Source organism: Osmerus eperlanus, chromosome 17 (assembly GCF_963692335.1).
Source record: "Osmerus eperlanus chromosome 17, fOsmEpe2.1, whole genome shotgun sequence".
Classification (NCBI taxonomy): domain Eukaryota; kingdom Metazoa; phylum Chordata; class Actinopteri; order Osmeriformes; family Osmeridae; genus Osmerus; species Osmerus eperlanus.
This window is the reverse complement of record NC_085034.1, coordinates 7789543-7806770: the sequence shown is the minus strand read 5'-3', so window position 1 is coordinate 7806770 and position 17228 is coordinate 7789543. Positions and strand designations below refer to the sequence as shown.

Genomic DNA, 17228 nt, shown 5'->3' with positions numbered 1-17228 from the left:
GTTCACTCACAAAACACAAATATGTTTGTGCTTATCTGTTGGATAAGCACAAACATAAGCAAAAACAGAGCCACATGCTTCGTGCTATACTGTGAGCAAGTGTGTGCTCTGTGGGGCAGGACCAATGAATACCAGGAGATGGAGACATTTCCTAACTGTTCTAAATATCCATTCTTTATTTTATTCATTACAGTCAGATACACTGTACACGGTTAAACAAACACAGCATGCACACTTAAAACAACAAAAGTCTCAATAACAAGTCAAACATCAAAATTATTTCTATGTATTTAAGTAATTCAATCTATTGGTTGATATAAAATGTTTTTTGTGAGTACCACTCAAACTTAATCTGTCAACAGAGGTAGAGTGTCTGCTATGCCTTCAGCTACATCCTTTAGCACCATGCTTCGGTCTCCAGTCTGCAACATTGATTTGATGCTTGACCAGAAAAAGTGCCTCTTACGCTCATCCTTCGGCCACTCCAGGTATGTCTGCTTTCTCAGTAAATTTTGCAGTTTAAGAAACTTTTTTGGCAGGGAGTCAGGTGGGATTGGTTCCAGTAAGATAAAGACTAAGGAGTCTTGATGCACACTGATTTCCTTATGCTGGGCAAAGACCAACTCGTAGTTGCACCACTCACTTTGGACAAAGCTTTTCGAGAGCACAAATAGTGTCTTGTAGCTGGCCTCCACAGAGTTGATGATGTTATCCATGATCCACTCGCCAGGGACGAAGTCACGCTCGTGAATGCAGAGGGACAGGCCAGCACCTTCAAGAGAAGGCACCAACTGCCTTTCGACCCAGGAAGAGTCCATGTTGCTGTAAGAGACGAAAGCATGGTAGCAAAAAGACACGTTTTTCAACCTGTCCGCCTTCTTTCTGCCTCTCCGTTTCACTCGGATCCACAGCATCTTTGTGTACCAGACACCATCGCAGACATGGAAGGTAAGGCCCAGGATGCCAATGATGATGAATGTCACAGGAATTGCTATGGTTGCTTGAAGCCATATTTGACATGATACCTCGCCAGGCACATACCTGGCTAACGGTAAACCCGTCAGTGATGGAGGGAAGTTGCATACATAGTCCAAAGGCCAGTCAGTAAGAATAGACTTGTTCAGGAAATTCACAAGCCAGTAAGAGTCACAGGTGCAACTAAATGGATTGTTCCCCGCCTTGAGGGTCTGTAGTTTGGGAAGCGCTCCAAAGTTCTCCTTTGAGATGGAGGTGATGGCGTTTTCATCCACATGTAGAGTGAGCAGTGTTGGAGCTACTGATGGATGTTCACAGGGAGGACCTTGATACTGTTGTAGCTCAGCAGGAGATGTGTCAGTCTAGGGAATGGCAGGAGGGCCTCCCTGGCTATAACCGTGATGCCTGACTTTGACAGGTCAATCCACTCAAAGTGCGGAGACGGGTATTTGAAAACATAATTGCCCAGGTTGTTGTGCCGGAGACTCAACCGAGTCAGGTGAGCAGGCCATCTGCACTTATCGTGTATCTGGATGGAGTTGAAGCTGAGGTCAAGAGATTGAAGGGCTTTCATCTGGTGGGTTTTAGCTGAAATGAAGGCTAGATTTTCAAAACGATTGTGGCTCAGAGACAAGTGTGTCAGTTTGGGAAAGACCGATGTATAAGAACAAGAAGGCCACCAAAACCCTGTATCATCTAAGAGATTGTCCGAAACATCCAGTGTTTCCAGTAAAGGGAGATCAGATATGAGGTTACATGGTGAAATGTTCAATCCAGTGCCAGAGAACTTTAAATACGTCAAGTTCGAGAGATTGTCTAAACTCACATTTATTATTGGGTATTTGTATTGATAATGGTGCACACCGTTGAAAATGAGTGGTTGAAAGTTCCTCGTGTGGTTTATTGAAGGTAACTGAAGGCCATCTGGTGTGTCTTCATTATAGGTGATATTGACAAATGCCACCTGCTGCAGCTTTGATCGAAACACGTTATTCATCAATTTAACCATAACTGAGCTATCAATCCAAGTGTCGACAATTGTGAGATTTCTTATGAATCTCATTGTTTTAAATTTTTCAAATGGATCACCAGAGACATTGCAATATTGAGAAAGTAACCGGACAAGTGTTAGTCTAGCTGTTTGCGTTTCATTCAAATCTACGAGTATGCTCTTGTAAATGTCACCCTGTTCACAATAAAAAACAGTTAAGGTAATTTCCTCAAGTGAGCCTTGCAAGAGAGCCAGAGTCATATCCCTGCCACTTGTTTCCTGTTTCCAAAGTGAGATGTTTCAACGATTTGTTTCTCAGCCAATCAAAGTCGTCGATATTCACAGAAATAGCATTATCACTCCCTAAGGCAAGGAAGACCAGGTTTGTTAGGTTTGAAAGGTGTGTGGTAGTTGGCAGCTTTCATAGATGTTCCTCGATAAATCGAGGATCTTGAGTTGGGGCAAAGACAGATCGGGAATGACTGACAAAGAGTTGTGTGAAATGTTCAGGACCTTGATCCCAGGTGTGTGGTCAAATGCATTTGGAGCTATTAGTTTGAGACCACAGAAAGTTGCCTTCAGGAAACAAAGGTGAGAAAATCCAACAAAGGGAGCTCCATCAATGTGTAATATTTTGTTACCAGAGACATCTAAATATTCAATGTTTTTTGGTAAATTTGAAGGAATTTTTGGTTTTGATCTGAGAGGTCTTTTATTCCTTGTTTTGATGTGACACACATCTCAAATCCAGTGTCTCTTCCTGTGACTGTGTAGTGGCCAGTCAGAAGCAATGTGAAGACAGTTTTCCAAATAAGAGAAGACATGCTAAAATGACAAAATAGGTAGAACCGTATGAGTCACATTTAAATGGTAATTTGATTTTGTAAGACATTATGATAACTTGTTTTATGTATAGTCATATTTACCATATTCAAATATATGTATATATATTTTTTTTGTGCGTGTGACTAATCTAAGTACTGAATGTAAATCAAAGACAACAATAGAAATACACAAGCATTTTACCTGTTCGCTTTGGTAGATTTTCCTGCAGAGGTTTAGACAGGATGGTATTGTGGATTGTGGACATTTGAAGTGTGTTGTTTCTATAAACTCCTGCTGTATATGCCTGATTTGTGCAATGACTGGTTCGTCTTTTGCCAAACAATGTTTTTTTTTGTTTTCAGTTTGCAAAGAGAGAAGTGAAAGTTGAATGTCCTGAATGTTCATATATCATGTTTTTGCCTGGAGCCAATATATGTAGTTTTCAAGAAGAATGTTCCCATGAGGAAGTGTTTTTTGTCAAACCATCAGAACAAACACAAACAGAATGTTTCTTCAGTAATGCAGTAATGGTTTAAGGTTTTACATGTACAATTGCCATTTATTTTATTACAAGTAAGGTATAGTATATATATAGTAAGAAAGTATAGCCACATGTCTTAAGGTGTAACAACATTTCTAGGACACTGACATCATTGATTTGGTGGTGTTCTCTATCAAGCATCTCTCAGAGACTGGGAGAAACCATCTGCAATAACAAAACAAGGATTTATGAATAACAGAATGTCTTATAACCTAACCTTACACACGTGATCCTGATGCATGCTGCAGAGTGGCCATATATGTGTTTCAAAAAAGTCTTCAGTTACCTGTCTTACGAGATAGTCCCTTCAATTGGCACTTTCCAAGATCCACGTTACAAGTGTACAGACCCAAGCAACCTGTACAGTTAGAATGCACTCTGCAGCTCCTGGTTTGGATATCATTACAGCCATGCTGAAAATACAATGTGGAAAGGAATGTACTTGACAATGAACCAGTCACTTCCAGCCACTTGAACACTTCCTAGTCAGTTGTTTAGACCTGCACGTTGAGGAATATGGAAGGCCAAGGCATTCTACCATATTAATTCACAAAATGTTTTGTTCAAAACTGAACATTGACAGGGGTGTAACTGTTCTTTATATAAATTGTTCTCTCACTTCAGCTTAAACTTTAAAGTTCTACAGAAGACCTTGTAGTCTGTGTTATACTGTTTAATACAAAGTTAGATAACATAAAATCTTGGAATGTCAATGAGCAGTTTTTAGATCATAGTCATCATCAATACTTACTGTGTCTGAGTTGAACTGACCAAAGCGCACTCTATGGTCTCTGTTCACAAATTTCTGCCTTGGAAGTCCTCCAAACCCTCCAAAGCCGTGGAGAATCCGGTCACCGTCAATGCGATCCATGACCCCTCCAGGAAAAGGGGAGTCATTCTGCCCGTCAGAAGGATCAATGGAAGGCTGAACTCCTTGACGTGCTAAGTGATGAGTACCCACCCAGTGAAGCCTTCCACCTCTTCTAACTCCCACATCTGAATCTCCAAACAAACTCAAAATCTGCATGCAAAATACGAGGGACACACATAGATATTTAGCTAGAGAAACAGTGTGATCCATGTTAGTGGCAAGCCTGTGCTACATAAGAATAACCCACTGTCTCGAACCTAAAGATGACTTTTATAGATCCTCCCAGCACCCCGCCTCTTAAAGCCCACCTCAAAACAATACTGGTGACGTCAATTCGTGTTGAAGGATCATATTCAGTACAGTATTCTTGGCGTTAATTCTTGGCGTTAATTCTTGGCGTTAATTCTTGGCGTTAATTCTTGGCGTTAATTCTTGGCGTGATACAGTTATTTTCTGGCGCTGTGTGTTGAAAGGAGGAGACAGAACTTGATGGATATTTGATGTTATTGGGAGAATCTCTTCAAAGCAGCAGTGATCATTGTGATTCTGTTGGGTTTTTTCCCGTCTAGGCCTTCCAGCCACTTCGCAAGCATGACTGCAGATCCAGTGATGAGGATAGTGAAGTGGAGGATAACCGATGACGTGACACTAACGTACAACTTCATCAAATTAGTGCGCCTTCACTCACAAGTATTTAAGGTTCACAGCCTTTTGGATGGATGCCAGCAAAACTGTGCCACAGCATAAGGCAGGCCTAATTACTGTCAGAAAGAGGAATGCTGATTCCCCAATGTTATTTGATAGTATACTGTATACTATACATGACTTTATACAATCTTTCCTTCCCTAAAAAATTCCATGAAATCCCCAGGTCCCACCTTTGTGGAACCTCAAGTTGTGTCTCCATGGATGACTGTGTTTATTTGGTCTCCAGGTGTGTGGACTGTCTGTCCTGACAGGTGAGAGTGACGAAGGTGCAGACATTCAACAACAGGAATGGTGGATAATTATCAGCCTAATGTTGTCTACAGGTCAGTTTTACTTGTGGGGGCTATCACTCATCATTACTGATGGTTTTGCCTGTCTCTTTGTCGTGTTTGTTTTTCCAGAGACCCGGATTAATGATGAGAAATCGTCCATCCGTTTCAGGCAAATTAATAGTTCGAAGCACTAAGCCCGTTTCTAAGTCATGTTTGCCCTGCCTTTGACTGGCCAGGGCCTGTCCGTGATATCTACTGTCAAGTTTTCTTCAGTGTCCGTCCTGTCTGTGCTCACATCTACAGCCAGCAAATACGTTTTTTTTCTCAACTCAGTGTTTGCAGGAGACCAAGTGCGAGGCCGCTATAAAGCAAAGGAACATGCAAACATTTGGTCTGCTACATGCACAACTGTGTAAAATCGATGAAACAAATACAGTTCAATGTTCCAACAGGAGAGAAGGAATCCTCCATCAGTAAACAGATGAAGATGCAACGTCTGGGGATTGATGGGCCAGTGAATTAGGAACCCCCAGATCAGCTCTACACTTTACATTTCTGTAGTCAAAATACCAGATATGAGCCAAGCAGGGCCTATACATACTAAGTGAAGGGTCTGTTCTTTCCCTTCTTGCTTGTCCTTACCATCAGGGTAAGGACAAGCAAGCTACTGCAGGGTAGCTTTAAGGCTTGCTGTGTTCAGTAACTAAGAGGAGTACATAGAACGGTCTGTGTTTTTGTAACATAAGAAAAAAGACCCACATGAGATGTTTCTGCTAGAGGCTTGGAGATTTCACCCATATTTTCCAGCATATTTATTCCCCGGCTTTAACGATGGGAAAGGGTTGAGATAAGCAGACCTCCTATGGTGGGTATATCGTTTCAATACCTAAGGTGTTTACACACATGAAGTAGTCCTCATAAGCTACTTCCTAATTTGAACTCTTGAGATGCCTTTGAGTAAGAAAGTGGCCCATGGTTTAGTAATGCTCACCAGTGATCCAACTAGCCTTACTACATCCCCATGTCTGTCTGCACCCTAGTCCCTTTTAATGAGGTATTTGATCGTCTTCACCTTAGAGAGCCAGACCTGCTAAATCTGTTTCCATGTTCATTGTGTATTTGCATGCGTGTATGTGTGTGTGTGTGTCGTATAGATAGAGAGAGGGGGGCGGGGAGGGGGGGGAGGAGTTTCTTCATCTAAACTTCCACTGCACTTCACCCTCCAAACTAGGAAAGCAAACATTCCCAACTCTGGACATCATCCGTTTTTTCCCCTTTCCCCTGTATTGATCCTCTGCAAACAAAAGCCAACCCGCCTCTTAGATGAAACACATCTGTGATGAGGCGGCAGCACTTACATAGATTACCAAACAGAAATGACTATGTGTCACACAGCAGGCATAGTGCTCATGTTCTCTATGGAGGAACGCATGACAAAACATACAGTAAATGTTCAGTCACTAAGGATACCAAAGCAGAGTGCAAAGAAGCAGAGCGGGGAAGTGATGACAGCAGGAACAATATAACACACTGTTTTGAGGAAACGCACCAAAACATAGGTGGCCTGGATATTAAGTTCCCTGCATGGGCATTTCTACAGCCTACAGTAGACACTCACAACTATTTACATGAGGAACAAAAAGCAGAAAAAAGGAACTCTGAAAAAATCCAGTCATGGTATTTGTACATTCCTTGTGTATTACTCTAATAGTTAACCTTCTGTGGTACCCCTTGTTCAACCCTGGGTTTATTTACCATGTTTTATTTAACCATACCAATCTACCAACTTACCCACCCACCCAGTGTTTGTACACTTTTGTTCTTGCAATAAAAAAAATAAAAAGTAAACTTCATATAACTAAATGTGCTATTGCATTTTTACATCTGAATGGGCTTTCTACTTTAAACGTGACACACTTTCATGTCTCTATTGAAAACTCAATTTCAGGTCATCTAAAAGCTACAATTGTAGCTAACCTCATCACAGGAGTTTAGTGTCCTCTTGTGGTGACACGTGCTCCAACTTTCCTACCGTCACTTTCCACTCCATTTTTTTAAATCCAATTCGATATAAAGTAATGCAACACATGTTCACACTGCCAAATCAGTGTAGTAAATTTAGTTGGCTCTGTTTTGTTAGGAATTGTTTTTTTTATTGTTTTAAAGTTGTTTAAAAGGTGAACACACGTTCACAGCCCAGTAATGTGACATCCATTTCCCGGACCCCTCAAACTTTTATTTTGTGTGCAATTTTTTTTACATTTTCAATAAAACCCTACATACAGCTGCATTATTCAAATGATTTAAAAACAAACAAAATAAAAAGCCCCCACCCATCACCATCTGCAACCCACCCTATCCCTCCCACCCCTTCCTCTTAGCCAGCCCTGGTTGGCCCCTTAGGTCCAGATCTTTGCAAAGATTGATTGTGCATTGAGATGTTTGTCCGTCCAAGGCTTACAGGAGTACATCTAATACATTAAAATGTTAAATGTTCAAGAATCATTGTAAAGTTATCAATTCAAAGAAAAAAACGTTCCTGCTATTCTGCCTACGCGGGTGTCTCATAATCCTTCATCACAAAGGAAAAGAATGGAAATGGAAAGGGTTTTACGACTGATATTCTGCTAAATTCTGTCTTTAATTACAATTTCTTGACCTCAGACAATTGAGGTTTTTCATTGGCTTGTTTCAGTGTTCTATCGTGTCCCCTAGTGCTGAGTGTGTGCGCTGCATTTCGGAGCACTAGAAGTGCTGAGTTTCCAAAAATCCCTGATTCGAAGCCTGGCTTTCCGGAAGATCCGGGTGCTGGGTTTTCAACATATAAACAGCAATGGCGGAGGCAGCAGCAGCAGCATCTACAGCGGCTCCAGCAATAACAGGAGGCTGGACAAAACACGTAACTTGCAGGTAAGACAAGACCCGTAGAACACAGCTGTTACATGGTCATTTATGTTTCAGAGCGAGCAATATCACAATATTGCGGGATTGGATGTTTGTTAGTGACTGACATACGTCGTCTTTTGTGCTGTTTGTTGCGAGCTTGGCTGTCTTGTTTGTTATGATTCACCATTCCGATAGCAAACTGGTTCGTCGGGGCAAGCAGCTTGCTAGCGAATTGGCTATAAAATAATTTCATCACAACAGGATAAGTTTAAGTAGCTGGTTTAACACTGACTAAGCAACGTCCACGATGATTGCAAAAGAACCCCCCTCCATAGCTTGAGATCTACCAATGCTACAAACGGCAACGGACTCTAAAATCGAAACAAAAACAATTCTTACGTTGATATAAGTTCATCTTGTAGCTCAAGCTAAAGGCTAGTCGCTAGCCGTGTAAGCGGACATAATTAAGAATCCCAACTCTTATTTGATCAAATGATTTGCTACTTGACAGCCTAACAACCACAGGCAGATTCATTCTCATTACACTGTTCCTTTTGTTGGACGGCAGACGTAAAAGAAAAAACGTTGGCCTATATTTGGCAGCAGGTTCTGCGGAAATGCACATTTGTGCACTGGGTAACACGAATAAGAAGAAATGATGAGACCTCACATTCGATCATATGGCTAGATGTCATGATTGTCCTAGGAATAACTTTTTTAACTAGTTTATTTGACTAATTTTGTGATTATGATGTATAAGCTAGTTCATATGTAGTTTACATGTAAACTTTCAGAAAGCAGTACAGCACGTTTCCTTTTGTTTTCCAGGTATTTCATGCATGGGCTTTGCAAAGAAGGAGACAATTGTCGATACTCCCATGACCTCACCAGCAGCAAACCAGCAGCCATGATTTGCAAGTTCTTTCAGAAAGGAAACTGTGTATTTGGGGACCGTTGCAGGTAAACAATAAGCATGATGCATGTTAGTTCAATAGACTGGTGCTCTGTGTAGGGAAAGGATTGCGGGGAAACGTTGGAATTTGGTCGATCCGGTTCAGTTACCGAGTTTGTATGGAGCCCAGTAGCAAAGCAAGTTTCATGGACCGTCCATGAAAGAGTAACTGGGTTAAGTTTCTACCCAGATGTTGTAAATTTAGCAGGCGTAAACCTACTCGTGATCAACTGGCTTCAGCCAGTCAACTGGCTTCTGACTTCACTCAGTCAGACCTGTTGTGCCATTGAGCAAGGCACTTGACACCTATAACCTGTACCCTCACCCTGTGTTGTGAGCATTGAAAAAGAGCTGCTAGCGTAACAAAATGAGGGGTCTTCCACAATGACCACTTGAAATGTGCGTCCTCTATTGCTCCCGTTATTAATTTTCTTCTGCTTTATATCAGCGACTGCACATGCTTAGCTGGACATGACAACTGTGTTTACCGAGCTTCTGAGAATAGTTGTGGAATGCACTTCCAACGGATTTGACACGAGAGCAGAAGCGTTCAAATTTCAACATGTTGTTCTTGTTGTGCTGGATGCTACTGACCGGTCGTCATGGCCCTGGTACTAGTTGACCTGCCACTACAAACACTCCTCCGATAACCACAAATGTCACACTGGCTGTGGAATTGAATCTGTTACCGTGGAAACATTCTCAAAACCACTTTCCCTGGCAGCTGCTGCTCTGCTGCTTGAGTGTCGGCTACAGGGTTGCTTCACCATGAATATCAAATGATGTTTGCTATCTGTTATCAGTTGGTAAAGACTACACTGAGCTCTGTTTGCCTCAAACTTACATTCAGCCTTGGCCGGAGAAATGTCATTGTGGTGTGTCTAGACTGTCAGTTGAACCAGACGTCAGCCAGCCAGCCAGCCACTGCAGACGGCGTCTGCCTCGTATGTCTGCGTTCAAGAGCATCCCCATAGTTACCGCTGCTCCCAGGTTGAATGCAAACAGAAATGCCTTTGTTAGCGGGGGCATGTCTGATAACTCTGCTTGACAAGTCAACTCATGGAGTTTGCCTCGACGGATGTGACTCCGGGTTGAGAGTTGAGACTGTCCCCTGCTGTGTGTTTTCGACTTGTTGTTGGTTTGGAAGCATTCCTCTGGGTCCATACGATGGAGATGCAGAGTGGAGGGTGTCCTCATCATTCCCAGGATCCGTGGGGGCTCCCCTGCTTCTGTTTAGGAGGCCAGAGAATGGGCCCCTCTGTGGGGGCTTTCATTATGTATAAATTCCACTGGGGCTGAAGCTATTGTAGCGCCCTCTCACTCCCGTCTCTCCCTCTCTCTCCCCCACACGCTCTCTCTCCCTCTCTCTGTGTCTGTCTCACACTTTTTCTGAATCCCCCAGGGCAGACAAAGTGCACTGCAGCCTGCATGGCAATTGCATAACCCTGTGTGTGCCCCCCCCCCCCCTCCTCTCTCTGACACTGCTGCTGGGTTCACTCAGTTCATTTTGCCATTCTGCTGCAGTGAGCTCCTCTGTCATTTATTTATGCATATCCCAAGCCCCCCACTCCCCGCCCCCCCTTATTACCCACAGCCCTCTTAAGCCCAATGCTTGAATGGGTTTCTTAGGGCCAGAGTGGCTTCCAATGGGCCTGGGAATGCGTGGGGTAGACGAAGGCAGTCGGGAGAAAGATAAGAGGGCATTTCATCCATTGGTATGGCAGCGAGCGCTGGCTGTCAGCGAGGATTAGTCATCGAGTTGTAGCCATGGACGTGGTCTCGATCTTCCCCCACAAGGACGTATGAGCAGTCTGCGCTACGAGAATATTGCTATAATATCATGAATCCAACTATATCTAGTAGGGCATCCATAGCTTTGTTTTAATGGTCTGGAGAGCTACTTTTATATAGCCCATTTCCTCAGGGTAAGACTTGGGCTAGGTCAACCAGACTGTTCACCACTAAGCCCTAAGGCGGCCAGTTTAAAACACTGCATAGACCCAGACTATGGTCCTGTTCACACCTGGCATTACCATGGGGACTCACTGAGAATCAGAATCGTGTTTAATTGCCAAGTAAGTGGTCACAAACAAGGAATTTACTTTGGTGGGCAGGTATTGAGATCTGATTTCTCAGACCGCATTCGGAGGTGGCAGCATATGGCTACATTGTTTTAGCGGTGTGTTTGTGAACGTGTCCTGGGCCATCTGCTCAACTGATGTCCTCTGCTTCAGGGAAACTGATTTGTGCACCAACGGCAGCCAATGTGAAAATGCACCAACAGTCTGCATTGTTTGGTTTGGATTTCTTCCTCTCAATTTCTGGCAGGCTGGGTACTTTCAACCTCCCGCCAGCTATGGAAGACAACACGTTTGGTCTTTGCAAACGGAAATGCACACATAGAGCGGGGAAGTGAGATTCGATTTCAAGTGGTCGCTGGACGTGCATTCTGATGCCAGGTGTGAACTGTTAGAGCTATCCACTTGTGATCAGATAAACCAAGACACATGGAAATGCCAGGTGGGAACAGGGCCTAACGTAACGTACAAAACTGGGAGTAGTATAGGCTGGAATGACAATGAAGTGTTATGTACTTATGGACACATAATTAGAGGAGAATAAATTATCTAGGCCTACATCTCCTCAACACATGCTAATCAGGCTTTGTTTCGTAGCCATGGGAACTCCAGTCCAATATGTTAGAATTCACTCTCGTCACAATCCAAGATGTCATAAGGGAAGTTACTGAAACAGTGCGCACTCTCTCACATCAGAGTTTGACTCAATTACAGGACAAAATGTCAATGAAATGTAAGCCTTTTCTTCCTATTCAACTTTGTTTCTCCAAAATATTTAATTACTAACAACTTGATGTGTAGGCCAAACCTGTTATTTGAGTTCCCTTGCATCTTAAGCCGAACCTAATTTGTAGCATCAAGTGAATGGGCTTTGTGCTCAGTGGTTGGTTGAGGCCATTGAGTTAAGGTCCTAGATCTAGCTGGGCTATGTAGAGGTGTGAGGGCACAGGGCTGAGTAAGGTCCTAGATCTAGCTGGGCTATGTAGAGGTGTGAGGGCACTGGGCTGAGTAAGGTCCTAGATCTAGCTGGGCTATGTAGAGGTGTGAGGGCACTGGGCTGAGTAAGGTCCTAGATCTAGCTGGGCTATGTAGAGGTGTGAGGCCACTGAAGAACAACCGTGTCTTTATTTGGAAGAACAAATTACGTTAGGTAGCCCACTCCCTCCCCTTAGTATCTTTTTGGTTTCACTTTCACAAATTCCAGAATAACTTTAAACACAGCACATACGATTTTACAGTTGCCTTGCACTTAAAAATGTAATTAGCGAAATATTTATCTTACGTGGATATTATGGGTGTGGTGAATGAGTTGGCACTGTGGTGACAGAGCACATCTCTGTTTGACTTGGGCTGTTTCAGACTGTTTCTGATTTGAATATGTGGAAAGTGTATTGAGAGTACGGCCAACCCTCTAAAGGATCTACCATATGTTATTCTGTTCCTGTTCTTGCACATGCACATTAATATTCATGAATAGAATAACGCCAGCTCCTCTGGGAGTGTCTTGAAACAGGGCTTTTGTTGCTATATTGTGCTATAGGCCGATGTACAATGTGAAACAATAATCTTCTTAACTTCATACTGTGAATTTTTGCACATCCTTTATGGCTCTTCATTTATTTGTCATGTTAACTTTATAGTATTTTATTGTATTCTTTATTAGAATGTTTTTTTTTTGGTATCTTATTGTACTTTTTCTTCTTTCTTTTTACATTTCAGAACTTGTTTTATCCGGTTTATTTGGCAATAAACCGGATTCTGATTATAAAATGGGCGTTCATTCTAGGGGAACTATAAAATTGTGCCTAGCTGTCAAGTTCTATGGAAACATTTTAGTGTCTTCTGAAAACTATAACATAATAATAATAATATGAATGTGGAAAAATTGAAACCAGTCACGTGAACTTTGAACTTGAAGAATGACCTTACATGAGCCCCACTGTAGCTGTTTGACCGGTTGTCCGTCCCCCTCTAGGTTTGAACACTCCAAACCATCCAAGCAGGACGACCTGCAGGGTCCCTCGCCGCTGATGCCGCTGTCCTCCGCCTCGGCCCCGCCTCCCCTCGCCAGCGCTCCGGACCCGCTGCCCGGCGGGCCAGGGGGTGCGGCCGACGACCCAGAGAATCAGCCCGGCTCAGGAGCTGTGGACTGGGTCAACGCCGCTGAGTTTGTGCCAGGGCAGCCCTACTGTGGACGGGGTGAGTGAGCAGAGCCGCCGGAATGCAGAGAGATATGCCAGTGCCCTGTGCCAAATGGGGGCATATTTCCGAGTTGGAATATTATTTACTACGTGTCATTCTGAGCCAGGCCCTCCATTTGACTAGCCAATGGGTCGACTCCAAATCGACCATCCAGCTATTAGTGAGGATATTCGATGTTAAATGAAGATTAACGAACATAAAAACATGGGCTTCCTGCCAAATACAGTTGGCCCCCTGACACAGTGCTGTTCCTTGGCCCACGCTGCCCTGGTTTGTATGAAGCAGACACCACTTTCCGCCACCACCCCCGGCGCGACCAAATCAGCAGAGAGATTGGTATGGTGGCGTCCACGCTCTTTCTGGGCCTTAGCCAAAGTCCTCCTCCAGCCTCGCTCTCACAAAAACGGGTGCCTGTCGGGCCGGCTACAGAGGAGGGAACGGAATCTGTCTGCCGGGGCAGGGAACATTAGCCCCTCTATAAGTTTCTCTTCTGGTTTCTTTCCAGAAGTGTGGTAAAATGTGTCAGTGGTCTGAGCTCTGTGTGTGTGTGTCTCTCCACAGCGGACCCTGTGAGCGTGGAGGGCCCCGACCCCGTCATCGAGCAGCCGGAGAAGGAGTCGCCTGGCGACGACAAGGAGCTGGGGAAGCAGCTGTGTCCGTACGCCGCCGTGGGAGAGTGCCGCTACGGCCTCAACTGTGCCTACCTCCACGGAGACGTGTGCGACATGTGCGGCCTGCAGGTGCTCCACCCCACCGACAGCGCTCAGCGGTCAGAGCACACCAAGGTAACGGCCCCCCCCCCTGACGTGCCCACTGCCCCCCGCCCCCTGCCACAGTACCAACATTCCCAGACACTAGGGCCGATTGCAATACAACCACATCTGTAAGGTCAGCGGGTTTTAAGTTGCAATAGTTTTATTCATTTAAGAGACGCTTTTATCCAAAGCGATATACAAATAGAACGTGTACAGCAGGATGTGTATAGTTTCTTTATCAGTATTTTGGCGGTTAGAGTCAAGGAACAGTCTGTATTCTACCAGGCACAATGGAAAGAAAATTGCTCAACTACAGTGCAATTGGCTTCAACGTCTTAACCCCAAACAAAGTATTTGTTTCTGCTGTAGAATAGCAATATGAAATTCCAAAGGCTGGCATGAAATGACTTGCCTGTTTCGAGGTGGTAAAGTGTTTTGTAGTTCATAGATTTTTCTAGCGATTTCACAGACTTTCTCCCTCTCTCTCTGTCTGTCTCTCTCTCAGGCCTGCATCGAAGCCCATGAGAAGGACATGGAGATCTCCTTTGCCGTCCAGCGCAGCAAGGACATGATGTGCGGAGTGTGCATGGAGGTGGTGTTTGAGAAGACCAACCCCAGCGAGCGGCGCTTCGGAATCCTCTCCAACTGCTGCCACTGCTACTGCCTCAAGTGCATCCGCAAATGGCGGAGTGCCAAGCAGTTTGAAAGCAAAATTATCAAGTGAGGCACTGGGGGGGAGGGGTGGCACAAGCCTCGAGGGGAGATGGGGGACGCTGGTGTTTGGACATTGGTGGTGTGTACTGTGAGAGGGACTAGTTCTATGTCGAGCGTCTGTTTTCGTTGTGCCCCAGTGCTTTGAAATATGTGTGTTGGCAGAAAACCGCACCTCTGGACTTCCTTCCTTCTCTCCTGGTGGTTGCCAAGACCTTTTTACTGTCGGCTCATATTAGTGCTGAACGTAATCTCTGCTGAGCCCCAGGCTCGCACAGACGTTTGTGACCATGTCATCTGGAACTCTCGGTGTCTTCCCGCCTTCCCAGGTCGTGCCCAGAATGCCGGATCACGTCCAATTTCGTCATTCCGAGCGAATACTGGGTGGAGGACAAGGAGGACAAGCAGAAACTCATTCAGAAGTACAAGGATGGCATGGGGTACGGCATAATTCAATTTTTCCTTTCCGGTCAATGCAAATTGTACAAGCCTGAACGATATGCTCTCGCCGCTCAGGCAGTCTCTCCCAAACAACCACTTAGAGTAAATAGGATCTACCTTGGATTGATAGAATTCTACTCAGACCTGCATCAATCGCTGATGTCCTGAGCCTCCCAATCAATGTCCATGTTTGTTTGCTTCCATTGAACATCAGGGCCTGAGTCCAGGCTTCTGAAAGAGTCCAGCCTGCTGAATGCTAACTTATTTTTGTTCTTACCCCCCCACCCTCTCCTCCCCCTTCCAATGGCTCCAGGAGCAAGGCGTGTCGATATTTCGACGAGGGTCGCGGGACCTGTCCGTTCGGCTCCAACTGCTTCTACAAGCACGCCTTCCCCGATGGGCGTCTGGAGGAGCCCCAGCCCCAGAGACGACAAGCAGGCTCCAACGGCAGGAACCGGGTAAGGAGCAACCAAACACGGAGGGGCACAGGGACCCAGTCGAAAGCCAATACACTGCAGAACTTGTCGGCCTTGAAGTGAATTCTTACATTCTCGTAAATTCTGTTCGAAGGGTGCTTGGTCAACAACTAGGCAATTTCTATGTCTGAAGTGTTTTCTTTTTTTTGTTTGTTTATTTTCAACTCCAGAGCTCAAGACGAACGCCCCTGTGGGACCTGTTTGACGAGCGCGAGAGCACCGACTCGTTTGACAACGACGACGAGGAGATGGTGACGTTCGAGCTGAGCGAGATGCTCCTCATGCTCCTGGCGGCAGGCACCGACGACGAGGTCACGGACTCAGAGGACGAATGGGACTTGTTTCACGAGGAGCTGGACGACATCTACGAGATTTACCTATAGCACCGCCTGCCCCTCAATAAGCCCTCCCCACGCCCCTTCTCCTCTCCCCTTTTCCCCACCTATACTAGACACTAGAATGGACTGTCTCGTGTGAGTGATAGACAGTAGCTTTTTTTCCCCTGTGTTGTGGCAGTGCCTTTCAGCAGGCCATTCATAAATGAACGAAATAAAAGGTAAAAAAAGATATAAAAAAGAAAGAGATTGGTGCGCTCGTGCTAAACATTTTCTAGTAACCTGTCCTTGTGAATCTACCCTTGTCCAGTTTATGTACAAAGGATAAAAAACTAAAAACGTAACAAAAAATACAACAAAATGAGAAGTAACAAAAAGAAGTGATAACAATATTTAAATCGCCAATAAACTTCTTGAGTTTATTTGTGGGTGTGGGGTTGACTTGTTTATCATTTACCCAGGTGTTGTTTCTTTCTTGATTTGGAGATTCTTGAAGGATGCCCCATCTTAATACAGCTCCACGTACTGTAGGTGGGTGACCTTTTTTGCAGTGGTTCTGGAACAATCCTCTTCTCATGCACTGATTTGAATTGGGAGAGGACAACACTCCACTTCCTATATTCATGCACAAACGCACTCTTAATGTTCACGGTCGCCAATCTGTTTCCCTCTCACACGGGAAGGAATGACAGTGAATAACTTTTTATCTCTAAAATAGTTTTCTTTTTTATGGGCCCATGTGCACATTTCTCGCCGTCCTGAATCACACCCATTCAGGAACACCTGTGGTAGCTAATGACAAGTCCTTCTCTGGAACCAAGCTTAAGTGACACTTGTGATTTTGGAATCTCATAAACAGCACAGACTTAAAATGCAGAAAATAATGAGGCTGAATGTTTGAGTACCTGTCTATGAAATGTTAATATTTCTTTGTTTGCTTCAAGTAATGCAAATTAAGCCATGCTGGCAGATGCCCATACATAACCTCCAGACAGCTGGTCACTTCTTATGGAACTCCATCGGAATGCATATGTTTATACTGAAATGTGTGTTTTCTATGGTCCACAGCCATTCATCATAACTTGAAAATAAAGTTTATTATCAAAGCTTTTAGGTTTCTGGGTGTTCTTGTGGGGGGCAGGATGTAAACAAAAACATTAGCCTACTGCTTCCTCGTATAGCCTGTACATATATTTTATGTTCATTTAT

General features: G+C 44.3%; 2 protein-coding genes and 1 long non-coding RNA gene across 3 annotated transcripts; 1 reads left to right on the top strand and 2 right to left on the bottom strand.

Moving 5' to 3' along the window:
• Positions 1-174: 174 nt before the first annotated feature.
• On the bottom strand, positions 175-2073 carry LOC134038062 (toll-like receptor 2). The gene is made up of 2 exons (XM_062483656.1): positions 2065-2073; positions 175-1337 (listed from the first exon to the last, which is right to left on the bottom strand). Exons 1-2 carry the CDS (start codon positions 2071-2073, stop codon positions 348-350), a joined length of 999 nt encoding a protein of 332 aa, XP_062339640.1. The 3' UTR covers positions 175-347.
• A 1296-nt stretch (positions 2074-3369) lies between these two features.
• On the bottom strand, positions 3370-4471 carry LOC134037364 (uncharacterized). The gene is made up of 3 exons (XR_009932512.1): positions 4084-4471; positions 3619-3745; positions 3370-3497 (listed from the first exon to the last, which is right to left on the bottom strand). It is a non-coding gene; the product is annotated as an uncharacterized LOC134037364 (long non-coding RNA).
• Positions 4472-7958: 3487 nt separating this feature from the next.
• On the top strand, positions 7959-17128 carry mkrn1 (makorin, ring finger protein, 1). Its single transcript, XM_062483245.1, has 8 exons — positions 7959-8093; positions 8898-9029; positions 13075-13298; positions 13863-14086; positions 14562-14776; positions 15097-15207; positions 15522-15666; positions 15855-17128. The coding sequence occupies exons 1-8, from the start codon at positions 8017-8019 to the stop codon at positions 16065-16067; spliced, it is 1341 nt and encodes a 446-aa protein (XP_062339229.1). The 5' UTR covers positions 7959-8016; the 3' UTR covers positions 16068-17128.
• The last annotated feature ends 100 nt before the right edge of the window (positions 17129-17228 follow it).